The 13,156-nt window shown below is 36.7% G+C and overlaps 1 protein-coding gene across 11 annotated transcripts in view; it reads right to left on the reverse strand.

Moving 5' to 3' along the window:
* Window positions 1-13,156, reverse strand: part of Pias2 (protein inhibitor of activated STAT 2) — an 80,687-nt gene that overhangs the window by 20,069 nt on the left and 47,462 nt on the right. For all 11 annotated transcript variants that reach the window (XM_027397933.2, XM_027397941.2, XM_027397934.2 and 8 more), the window contains 6 exons: window positions 9,915-10,049; window positions 7,757-7,862; window positions 6,974-7,047; window positions 2,975-3,135; window positions 2,224-2,357; window positions 57-228 (listed from right to left, as the gene is read on the reverse strand). In XM_027397933.2, the coding sequence (XP_027253734.1) occupies window positions 57-228; window positions 2,224-2,357; window positions 2,975-3,135; window positions 6,974-7,047; window positions 7,757-7,862; window positions 9,915-10,049 (782 nt within the window). The remainder of the gene's footprint in view (window positions 1-56; window positions 229-2,223; window positions 2,358-2,974; window positions 3,136-6,973; window positions 7,048-7,756; window positions 7,863-9,914; window positions 10,050-13,156) is intronic.

Consider the following 13,156-nt stretch of genomic DNA (forward strand, 5'->3'; position numbering starts at 1 on the left):
AACAAGTAGTTTTAAGTACAATGAACAATAGCGAACTAAACTATAAATTGACAAACCCTTTGGTTGGACTGCTTTGTGTTTCTGACATAAAGATGCATTTCCTTTTGGCAGGAGGGTCTTCCTCTTCATCAGAAGAGCTCTCTATTGTTAGATCAATAACATCTATCTTCTTCTTGTTTGCATCACTGGCTACAGCCACTGAACACGGTTTACTAAAGACACTGGAACCTGGATGTAGATAAACAAGAAGAAAAAAGAAATATCAAAGACATAAAACAAATTAGTCTTAAATGTATACCTATATTCATGACAGTACACATCCAGGGAAGCCATTTTTCTCTAGTAGGGACAGAGTCCAGGTACCTAACTTGTCAAACATTCCTGTGAGGACAGAGATCAGACCTCTCCTTCACAGCACCTATTCTCCCAACCACAATCAGGGGTTAGTACAGAGCCTAGTGCTGCTCATGCTATCTCTCTAGTTTAGTAACCACTGTACAGACAGACCCTGAGGGTTAAAGAACTGGTCTTACACCATGGGACAATAGTGTAGAGTGTGCACAGATAGCTGTGTGTTGTTATGCACATGTGGCACAGTTAAGTTAGAGCCATCCGGCCTTCAGTACGCAGTTTCAACAGCTGCATATTTTTACATGTGGCATCACTGAGTTAGAATCAGACATTTCACTGTAGCAATCCTCCTCATATTTTAATAAAACAAAAAGTCCCAAACTGATTACCTAAGTTGCTCTGACATGAATCATCTAGTCATTACCCGTCCTGTTTATATAGGCAATCACATTTATCATGTTATGTAACATTATTCACTATAATCTGTCAAAAATGAATGCTAGTTCATTGTGATAAAACATCAGACATTAATCAATAAAACTGTTTCTGCTCGGGCTGGAGAGATGGCTCAGAGGTTAAGAACACTGACTACTCTTCCAGAGGTCCTGAGTTCAATTCCCAGCAACCACATGGTGGCTCACAACCATCTGTTATGAGATCTGGTGCCTTCTTCTGGTGTGGAGATATACATGGAAGCAGAATGTTGTATACATAATAAATAAATAAAATCTTAAAAAAAAAAAAAAAACTGTTTCTGCTCACACTTTTTACATAATAAGGGACAACCCTTGCAATCCAACCCCTAAGAGGTCTGTGACAATCACAAGAAAATAATTATCATTGCCATATAGTTTTTATTTTCCCTTCATACTCAGAAAATTTTATTGTTTTTTTTAGAATTTAAACAGAGCAAGAAAAAAGTCAAATGCAATTAATTCAGATGTTGAATGTGCACATGAATTTCAATTCCTCAAACTCCCTTAGTGTGTTCTTTCATTGCAAATTAGTGTAGGAAGTTAAAAACAAGTACACATGCTGGTTAACTAAAGATATAAATTTCCTCTATGAAGAAAAAAATGGAAGAATTTGTTCAATAACAACTACTTCATGATCACTGATATTGATTAATTTCTCCAGCCACACTGGGTTCTGTACAGATACACAAAATAATTTCTAACCTTTTTGTTTCTCAAGTGTGTATACATAATACACATGCATATGTATGTACACATATGAGCATGCATGTGAAGGTCAGAGGTTTATACCAAGCATCTTCCTCAACTGTTTACCACTTTATTGACTCAGGCAGAGTCTCACTGAACCAATTTGGTTACTGAGTTTAGCTCAGTGATGCCCAACATTCCTAATACAGGTCCTCATGTGGTGGTGACCCAAACCATAACTTTTTTTGTTGCTAGTTCATAACTGTAATTTTGCTATTGTTACGAATTGTAACACAAATATCTGTGTATTTCGATGAACTTAGGCAAACCCTGAAAAAGGATTGTTTGACTCCAAAGGGGAGAGCAGCTTTTCTTAGGGATTCCTGTTAGTGCCTACAGAGCACTGGAATTACACAAGGCTCACACATGGTCACCCACTTTGTGGGTACCCAGGATCTGAACTACAGTCTTCATGCTATTCTCATCCTTGCTTTCTAACTTCAGATAACTTTTACTTGTTTGCACATAAAATACTATTTAAAAGCTGTTAAGATAGTATAGCAATTAGTACATTCTTTAAAAAAAGAAAATGACTGAGGAGGCCTAATGGCCCAAAGATAGCCAATTAAATGCTCAAAATAGTCCTAGTGGTCAGAGTTAACATTTCATAATTTACACTTCTTTGGGCACCCTGCCATGCAGCACATACTTTCTATTTTTGTACAGGGCTGGCTGGTTACTTTCATAGCTTCTTTCTTGGGTCTCATTGGACACCAAGAACCATCTTCTTGGAACTTGATCTCATCTACATCAGAACAGTCATTAAGAATTTCCATGAAAAGCCTGTAAATCAATTAAAGTACACACATGTCATAAAAGTCAAAGATGAAATAAAGTAGTATATACTGAAGACAAAGTAGTAATATGATACATTTTTTGAACTTCAATTACAATTCCTCTATGGGGGGGGGGAGGTGGAGGGAGGGGGAAGAAGGAAAGGAGGGAGGGAGAAATGGATGGGCGGGCAGGTAGGTGGGAAGATAGGAAGGACAGGAATAGAATCAGGGCCTTGTACTTGTAACTAAGGCACACAAAACTAAAAAACTAAATCTTTACTAAAAAGAAGACCTAACTTATTAAAAAAGCAGTTCACATAATCTGCCCAATTCTAATGTAAGCAATATAGAATTCCAGAGCCAAAATAACCTAAGCACAGCTTTAAAAGCTTAGCAGCTATGTAATGTGACTGCATTTACCATGTTCCCCCGTTACTACATATTGCTTTGTTTTTTGGGGACAGAGTTTTACTATATAGGGCTGACTATCCTTCAACGAAGAGATCTGCCTCCTGAGTGCAGGGCTTAAAGTTGTGTTTTATTATTTTTCCGGCCACTATTTTTTTTTCTATTTTTCTTTCCAGCTGCTTGCCCACAGTTATACTTATCCATAGATACACTTACCCATCTAGTATCAGACTTTCATAGGCAGCCTTTTTATCACAAACAGGACAAATCCAGGTGGGCTTCTTCTCATTCATTTGAAGATAAAGGGCAGCATCAAAACACTGCAGATGTGTACAAGTCACTGCCCGGCATGGGATTGTCAGCCTCATTTTTCCTAACTGTAACACAACATGAAAATTTGTTCAAGTCAGTCAAGAAAGCCTTCAGGAGAAAAGAAGTATTCAAACAAGATGATCAAAATAAAAAGATCCAACCTGAATTTACTTTCATAAAGACTTTTATCTTTTTATTTAGGGTGGTCTCAAGATTTTTGAAAGATCATTTCACTTTAGTAATATGTAAGTCCAAAGGAAAAGACACACAACAAAAAATAAATAAATAAACAGAAAACTCCAAGCCTTATTTGCCCCCCCCCACCATTTCTCTATTAAGGAAATCACCGTTAGACATCTCTCGAATACCCTTTCATAAAGTTTAGCAGAAATCAAGTACACATTTAAAAAATTATTTTCTCACAAATGGCGTTATATTTCACAAAATTTTGTACCTTACTGCTACCCAGTTTGTTAGCTACTGCATATAAATCTGTACATAAAAAAGCAACCAGCAGGAGCTAGAGAGTTACATCAATGGTTCAAAGCACAGACTGATGTAAAGAGGACCCGAGTTCAATTCCCAGCACCCTCATGAGATGGCTCACAACCACCTGTAACTCCTCTGACCTCCATGGGCACCTGCCTCCCCCCGCCCCCACACACACACACTTTAGAAAGCAAATCTTTTTCTTTTAAGCTACTATGATACAAAGACATCATGGTTTAATTAATCAATATACTAGTCATAGGCATTTATGATTTCCCACCTTGTATCACTATGTTATAAATAGGTGCCTCAAAATGAATTTTTTTGGATCAAAGGGAAATCTTTGTGATTTTTGAACATTAACAAACTACCTTAAACAGAGAAATCTAGTGATCTGTAAATTCATGTACACTAATGTTCTTGACTCTACACAACCATTTTCACCAGTGTTAATTAAAGTTTAATTTCCAGCAGTCTGACTGGGAAGATATATTCCAAGGCAGTTATGAACTACATTTTTCTCTTATTTTCAGTGTGAACTGAAGCTCTTCTACTTTAAAGAGCTATATGTGACTCTAAGAATTCTCTATGAATATCCTTTATTCATTTTTCACATGGTCACTAAACTTATTCATATGAGCTCTTTACGTAAAAAAACCAAATCTTGTGTGTAATAGAAACTAAAAATATTCATGAAAACTTTGTACTAATCAAATGTGTCGATTTCCAGTACATTTTTATATAGTTCTATTTATATTGTTCTGCTTAATACTAATACAAGAGGTCCACTAAAAACCACACCCACATTAGACAGTCAAGTTTCCTTTAATAACCCTTAAAAACCTCACTACATGTCATTTACAGAAAATATCTTCATTTATAAGCATTTATTTTGACCAAACATTTCTTTCTTCCACTAGGTTCTATGCCCACAAGGATAGTATTATTATTATTATTATTATTATTATTATTATTATTATTATTATTATGTTATTTCCTGTGATTCCCCTAGTGATAGCTCAATACCAGCTCATAAAGTGTTCTCAGTGTTTGCAGGCTAGGTTACAGAAAGGGGACAAAGATAAAACAAGGGAGAGAAAGGATTCCTAAAAGTTAGTGACCTAAGCCAACAGTGGTGGCTCACGCCTTCAATCCCAGGACTTGGAGGCAGAGGCAGGTGGATCTCTGTGAGTTCCAGGCCAATTGGGTCTACAGAGTGAGTTCCAGGACAGCTAGAGAGCTACATAGAGAAGAAAGGAGGGTAGGGACAGGGAGGGGAGAGGTGGAGAGAGTGGGGGCAGGGGGAGGGAGGGAGGGAGAGAGAGAGAGAGGGAGGGAGGAGGGAGGGAGGGAGGGAGGGAGGGAGGGAGAGAGGGAGAGAGGGAGAGAGGGAGAGAGAGAGAGAAGCAAAAGGCTTGACCAAGTATGCAGAATTAACCCAAGGTTAACAGAAAATGCAACCTGTCTTCTTAAAGTATGTGTTTCCCTGTTTTTCTTTCTTTAAAAACAGATTATCCCTTTTGTTTTCAGACTCTTACAGTAAAGCTAAGAGCAACCTACAGTCCAGAAGCCACAAACTTCCATTTCTATTTTGAGATAAGACTGTAAAAGCTACAAGAAGCTAAAGACAACTAGACTCCTGAGAGACAGCTGTTAGGAGTTGTATGCACAGCCAAATGTACCTTAGTGCCTTGATGTGCGTCTAGCTTTTATAACATTAAATAGAAGAACACTAACCTAGGAATCTAATCCCTATCTTTTCTGATTTTGCTAAATTTATGTCATACTCAGAATGGAAACTGACTAGTTATTTGGTGCTCAATGTGAATTTCTTTTAACTTTTTCAAATTATAAGATGAACAGTTTCAAGAGCTTTTCTAACGGCAAACTATCTCTGAAATCTGAGAAGGAATGCCTACATTTATAAGTTTTTAAATAGTACTGGTATAGTCAATGGCACAGTCATATTCAATTTAGGAATTTTACAACAATAAATGAATTTGTTTCTTTACACTACTAGTGTGTGGAAATAAGCCATTAAAATAAGCTGAGTAAGTTACCACTCACTCAACAAAATGCTTAGGGAAATTAAAATAAGACCTTGTAACTACTAACATAATAACTGAAAGCCAAGGAAACAAACAAAAAACCCACCAAGGGCTGGAGAGATTAAAAACCACAAAAACAAGCAAGCAAACAACCTGGGTGTGGCAGCATGTTTGTAATCTCAGAGGTGAGGAGGCAGAGACAGGAGATCCCTGGGATTCACTAACCAGAAACCATGCCTGGCTAGCAAACCCCATTTTTCCAGTGAGGGCTTGGCTCCAAACCCAGAGTTCCCAAAAAAGCAACACCTAAGATTGACCTCTGGCCTCACACACAGAAACAGACAGACAGACAGATAAATGACTAAACAGCATTTGTCAAAACAGCAGGAGGACTACTAAAAAAACAGTGTACTGATATTTTAGCCCAATCTGGCAGCAATTATTGGAAACAAAATTGAAATAATCACAGAATAAAAGCATTATTTCAGTTCCATGAGTGACCATATGATGTATGTTAGCCAACCTTGACCAGTATCCTCATCTACAGAATAAAAATGTTCCAACATTTACATGTTATGGAAACAATAATTATTTTCTTCTCTTTCCCTCTGACATAACTTTCCATTAATTTTTTTTAAAAAGCACAGCTTACAAAGGTAGCTAATCATTAATCATCTAATCTGCCATCCAAAACTACATTAGAAATACATGATTCATTGCTTTTTTCATAAAGATCTTCTCATTTTGAAAAGGCTTTCTTCAACACATTTAATTTTGCATAAGCTTTCATCCACTCTCCCTGACACTCCTCCACCTTCAGGTATCACTAGATATAGTCTGCCTCTTTTTCATGGAATGTGTTTGCTAGATAGACTGTCTGCTTTCTCTCAGTTATCTCAGTGCTAACTACACATTACAAAGAATCTCAGAGCTGCTGAATGATTTCTCACCTAAGTCTCTATATAAGTAGACATGAAATAAAAATTATTGTGTAATTTGAGTGCACTCCAAAGACAGTCCATACATCCTAACTCATTAAACCAAGACCATCAATTAGCATTTTCAAACTCTAGTAATGTTATTGCTACTTATAGTATTACATGAACTCTGATAAAAGAAACTTACTAAACTCATTATTAATTATAACAGGGTTTCTGAGCCTAAAGCTTTCTTCTCTGATATTACAGTCTTTAGGTTATTGCTTTATAATTACTTAAAGAATACAAAAATTCCCTAAATCATGAAAATACCTAAGTTTAGAATTCTATCCAAATACTCCTTCACTCATTCCCACCCTAGCTTTTATAAGACAATTAGTCATTTATGAAAAGCAAAATTGGCTAGAGTGTTTTGTCACTTTACTTACAGGGCACATTAAGGACACTCGAAGACTAGTTGTAGCAATTTCACTATCAGGATCTGCAGTAAGTTTTTCTTTAACTTTAAAAAAAAGAAAATGGTAATAATAAACTTTGAAATTAATGATAACATTAGAGCAGAATTACAGAAAATATTTGAAAAGTCCCTACCCCCTTTGAATAGGTGAAAAAGGACAAGATGTTGAATCTTAATAATGGAAACACAACCACATTCCCATTATTAGATTAAGGAATTACCAACGGGCAAACGCTGCATCACATATTTAATTGAATTTTTAACATTTCTTTTAAAACGTAAGGCCACTGAGAAGGAAGAGTTACAAACAAAAATTGTTTTAGAATTTAACAAAACAGGAGAGGAATAAGAAATGGAGCACAGGCCTGAGCTTTAACGCTTTCCAGCACACATTCATTACATTTTAATTCGGCTGCATTAGTTGTTTCCAACAACTGCTCAATTTGTAGACAGAAAGATATATTCTTTATTGCCTCTAACAACTACAAACAATGTGGTAATCTGTCTGAGGTTTCTTCCACTAGGTAACATATTAATACAAGTTACATACACATGAGCATATATGTGTAAGTGTGGGGAGTGGGGGCTGGGAGTGTGTGTGTATGTAGTGTATATATAGTATATATATGGTAAATGTGTATGTATATGTTAATGATGATTAATGTGTACATATAGTGTATATATGGTATATTGCTATGTAAGAATTTCCCTTCATCAAAGTGTCTCGTATTTTAGTCTTAACAAACATACTTACTTAGTGCTCTGGAATGATCGGGATTTCTAATACCTTTCATTTTTAACCTCTGTAATAACATGGCTGATGTAAGCTGTCGTACAAGATATACAGACATGGAGTAATTCTATAAGAAAAGAAAATCAGTTTTAAGGACAAGGCAATGGTTTGTTTAGTTTTTTTTTACTTACATAAATACAGATGGAAGAAACTCTAGGCTCTAAAACAACCTCCAGTGGCAAGTCTTTAACTGGGACAGGGACAACATCAACTAAGCATTTGGGGAAGCAATGGTTTTCTCATTGTGAAATTATTTTCAATCAGTTACTTTAAAATATCTACTTGAATGTTAAACAGTGTGGACAAGTACTTTTCTGATTATATGTTCTAATTTAGCAAACGAGTAACTTGGGGGCCACCATGAGAACATTTTCCTGCCCATGACAACTAGAATCCTGTTTTTACTTATGTAACAATGTTTGATCTTATAGTTTCCTTTTTCGTTTGTTTGATGCAAACAGCAAGCAACTTTATTGTAGTTGTTTAAGGAGCTAACCCATGTTAGCTCGGGCTTTTCATCCATCCACCATGGCGCATGGCTAGAAAAGACCGCTCTTATAGTTTCGTTTGAAAACAGTTCACACTGCACAAACGATGACACTGCTCTTAATCAACACTTCAAATTTACAGTGCCAAAATTCAATTCTTTCAGAAGAGGCTGTTACAGCCTTGAGCAAATCACACCAATGAAGCCACACCAGCTTTTTTCTGAGGAAAAGAATAACAAATTAACTCTACTTCCTAAATGGGTATTTTACAAACATGACATAGAAACAAATTACAAAAACATAAACCAAGACCAGGAAGTTCCTATGTTCAATTTCATGCCTAGATATTACATAAAGGAACTGCTGTTAACTATTTACAGAGGGCCAAGGGCTAAAATACTCTATTATGCCTTTTCATTGCATACATTCACTCAATTTCAAAATGAAGAAAACATTTAATAATTGCCAAACCAAATACTTCCAAATATTTTTTGTTGTTCTTTACTTTTTTTTTTTTGGGGGGGGGGTTCGAGACAGGGTTTCTCTGTGTAGCTTTGGAGCCTATCCTGGCACTCGCTCTGGAGACCAGGCTGGCCTTCACAGAGTGAAGGTGGATCTCACAGAGATCCACCTGCCTCTGCTTCCTGAGTGCTGGGATTAAAGGCGTGTGCCACCAACGCTCAGCTTTGTTGTTCTTTTAAGCATCCAAATTCCAACAGCACTGCTTAAAGTTTAGGTTCATTGATCACCTTAATTACAAAAAAAAAAGTATTTCCATTATACAACAAAACCACGATGTTTGCAATGACTCTAACCTTTAATTTATTTAAAAATTTAAGCTATTTACATATCTATAATTATCTTTGTGGCTAAAATGAAACAAATAAAAGAATCCTGGGCCGGGTGTTGGAGGCTCATGCCTTTAATCCCAGCACTCGGAAGGCAGAGACAGGCGGATCTCTGTGAGTTCAAGGCCAGCCTGGTCTCCAGAGCGAGTGCCAGGATAGGCTCCAAAGCTACACAGAGAAACCCTGTCTCGAAAAACCAAAATAAATAAATAAATAAATAAATAATCTTACTATAAACATATAGCTCAATTTTGGCCATAAGACAGGAATAGTACATTTTATTTCCATGAAATGGGAAAGCAACTGATATCCAAATTTAAATTAAACCATTATTTGAAGAAATATAAACATACACATATTTTCACTGTAAAATGAAAACAAAATTTATGAAACATTAATCTCCACATCACCATCACAGCATAGAAAACAATTGCTTTTTGGAGGTTACAGTCAGGAAACAAAAGAATTCTGCAGTTTTAATGTTAAATGTCCCTCATAGTCTTTGAAGACTTGGTCCCCAGAAGGTGACACTGTTTTGAGGCTGTGGAACTTTAGGAAGAAAGGTTGAGACACAGAGCAAGTAGTTGCTTGCCACTGTGCTCTGTCTACCATGCTAGACTATATCAACAAGAACTATGAGTAAGCTTCCCTTCATTAAATTGATTTCTATCTGGGATTTTGTCACAGCAACAACTAAGTACTATACAAAGCTGGCATCCTAAGAAAAGAAATTAATTTCCAATGAAGGCACACTTTCATCCTACCCAGGAATAAAATTCTTACCTTTCCAATTTCAGATGCCCAAGAAATAGAAATCTGATTTGGCACAGCTGAAGACAACCTAACTAAAGATGTAATATTCAAGGGCCGTCCAGGGCGCTTCTGTTCAATCCCATTTTTAGGTGGTGGTGCATAGCCCTATAATCATACAAAGAAAAATAATTTTAAAGGCTCTGTAGGGTTTAAATGTTTTCTTCAAGATACAAACAGGATCTTGCCTAGCTGTTGTACATGTTATTTTTATCTTAGATACAAATAAAACAAAAAAGTAAAAATCCATCTCACCATTTAAATTAATGTTGACACCTTACCATAACTGGCTATGAATCTTTTTACAGAAAAGCAATCTATACAGATAACTGACATCTCAATAATTGCTCATCTAAAGGAGGCATCACTCAAAATACATATGCATGAATGGGAAGGAGTAAGAGTGAATTTTGGGAATGAACTCATTATTAAAGGGTTCATTAAAATCTTGTGAGTAGTTAAAAATGCTTTCTATTGTCTGTTCTGAATGAAAGAAACTATGATCTTCAACACCTGGTTAAGGAACTGGAAAGATGGCTCAGCAGTTAAGAGTGCTTGCTGCTCTTCTTGAGAACCCAAGTTCAATACCCACTAAACTACATTAGATAGCTCACAATTGCCTGTAACATCAGCTCCAAGTGATCAGGCTCCCTTTTTCTTGGACTCAGCTGGAATTCGCAGACAAATGCATGTGTGCACACATACCCAAATAAAACTTAAACAAAATCTTAAGAGAAAAACAAACCAAAACCAAAAAACAAACAAACAAAAAAACCCAAAGAAACAAAACCAACCCGATAAACTTTCAAGAGGGAGATTGAGCTCTGTGAGTCCCAGGTCAGCTAGGACCATGTAGTAAGCCTCTGTCTCAAAACAACAACAAAAGCACACCAAAACGAAAAGCAAACAGAAAACCCACGGCAATAATTAAAAAAAAAAATCACTATTTCAGTTAGTATTAAATTGGCTGCACTTTGCCTTAAATAAGAAACGTACTCATGTTTTATTTTTATTATATACAATTCTCAATTACCAAAAGGCTATGATTTTCAAAAGCAAAACTTCTTAGTTGCAGTAATGCCCACATACTGAAGAGCAGACAACATGCTCACTATGTATGACAGCTGATGTGCCATTTAGATCTTTCCATAAAACACCCATGGCACAACTCATTATATCATTACTTATTTTTTTTCTTTTTAATTTTACATTTTAGCTACTCCTGGTTTTATTTAATACAAAATACCAGATTTTATTTATTGGTTTTTTTTTTTGGTTTTTTGTTTGTTTGTTTTTTGAGACAGGGTTTCTTTGTTTAGCCCTGGCCAATCGGGAACTCACTTTGTAGACCAGGGTCTACAAAGATTCGCTACAAATCACTAAGATTCGCCTGCCTCAGCCTCCCAAGTGCTGGGAGTAAAGGCATGCGCCATCAAGCCCAGCTATTATTTATTTTCATACATACTCCAAGAAAATATAAACACAATGAATTGACTACCATAGTCTTATACCCTTTGTTTTTTTTTAATTTTCTTTTTGTTAAGACAGGGGTCTCTCTATTAATAGGCCTGGCTGGTCTGGAACTCAAAGATCTGCCCTCTAACCTCCTTAAGTGCTGGGATGAAAGGTGTGTACCACCATATATGGCCTACCATGTTCTCTTTTGACAGAAGAATCTTCTGAGGAACTCTTCATTCTAACACTAACACTTTTTATCCTTTATTACACAGAAAAGCTTTACAAATACATCTTAAAACTACACTTCATTCCACTAACACATCTCAGATCTCCTTGAAAGTCAATGACAACCTTAATTGCATGTGTTAATGATAATACAATCTGGGATCTCCCATTATAGGTGAAAGGTTTTCAGACAACAGTCAAGATCCATGCTTCTTTTTCGCAATGTCCTTAAAATTATCTATTGGCCCAAAAGCTGAGGGCACGTAGCTACCCAGTCAGGTCTGATGAATAGCATCAAAGCTGTACACATATAGGCATTGGCAAAATATCACAGCTCACACAGATCATCAGCAAAGGTTAAGAACCTTGTAGATGGGGGCTGGAGAAATGGCTCAGCAGTTGCCATGCTCTATCAGAGGACCCAGATTCAATTCCCAGCACCCACATGGCAGCTCACAACCATCTGTAACTCCAGTTCCAGGGGATCTGACACCAATGCACATAATATTATTTTTTAAAAGAAAGAGATCCTTTTAAGATTTCAACAATGTTGAATTACATACCTTGCAAAGGGTAAGATTCATATTGATACAAAAGCAGGGCTACAGAATATGCTCAAGTCAACCAGAACTTGAGAGCACCCTCTCCTTCACTGTCTCTTAAAGGGAGCATAGTATTATTAAGTGAGTAGCCATATGATAATTTGTCACCTACGACTATCAACAAAATTCTAATCATCAAAACCTCTTGCACAAAGCACTTGCTTTATAGCATGGGAATAGGAGTGGTGTGTGTTTATATGTTTAAGAAGGTTGTGCCCATTTAAACTGGTCCATGTGAAACATAGAGGAAAAGAGAAACTCAAAAATAGATCCTCTTACTTTAGGAGTTGGGGAGATGGCTCAGTGGGCGCATGAGGACCTAATTCAGCCCCCAGCATCCATGTAAAAAGCTGGTCTGCATAGGCCTGCAGCTCCAGCACCAGAAGGCAGACAGAGGTGGATCCCGAGAGCTGGATGACCATCCAGTCTGCCTAGGCAAAACAGCTTCCAATTCAGTTAGAGACCTGTCCCAAAGCAGTAAGGAGGAAAGTGATAGTACTTAACGAGCAACAAACACAGGAACATCAATACGACTATTTCAGTAATTATAAATGCAATCTTTTGTTTTTGTCTGTTTGGGACCTAGAAAATTATTCTGCTTTTGCTTCATATATTAGTAAGTTAACCAAATACAAACAAATCATTTGGCAGGTATGCCAAAATGATAAAAAAAAAAAAAGTTTGTGCCCTAGCTAAATATCAACTCTAGTTGGAATTTGAGTCACAAGGCATTTCAACAGTGTGGGAGGGAAAAGAGCAGAGAAAACAAAAGTAAATGTATTATAGAGTGTTAAAAGCAACATAGGGCATTTGCTTTGCATGAACAAGGCTGTGGGTTCAACCAACAGTATGGCCTCACTCTCTCAGTGTGCTCAGCTTTTATTTCTTTAATCTATTCTAAAGAGGGGTGGGTGGGTGGGTGTTGTATAC

Source organism: Cricetulus griseus, chromosome 2 (assembly GCF_003668045.3).
Source record: "Cricetulus griseus strain 17A/GY chromosome 2, alternate assembly CriGri-PICRH-1.0, whole genome shotgun sequence".
Classification (NCBI taxonomy): domain Eukaryota; kingdom Metazoa; phylum Chordata; class Mammalia; order Rodentia; family Cricetidae; genus Cricetulus; species Cricetulus griseus.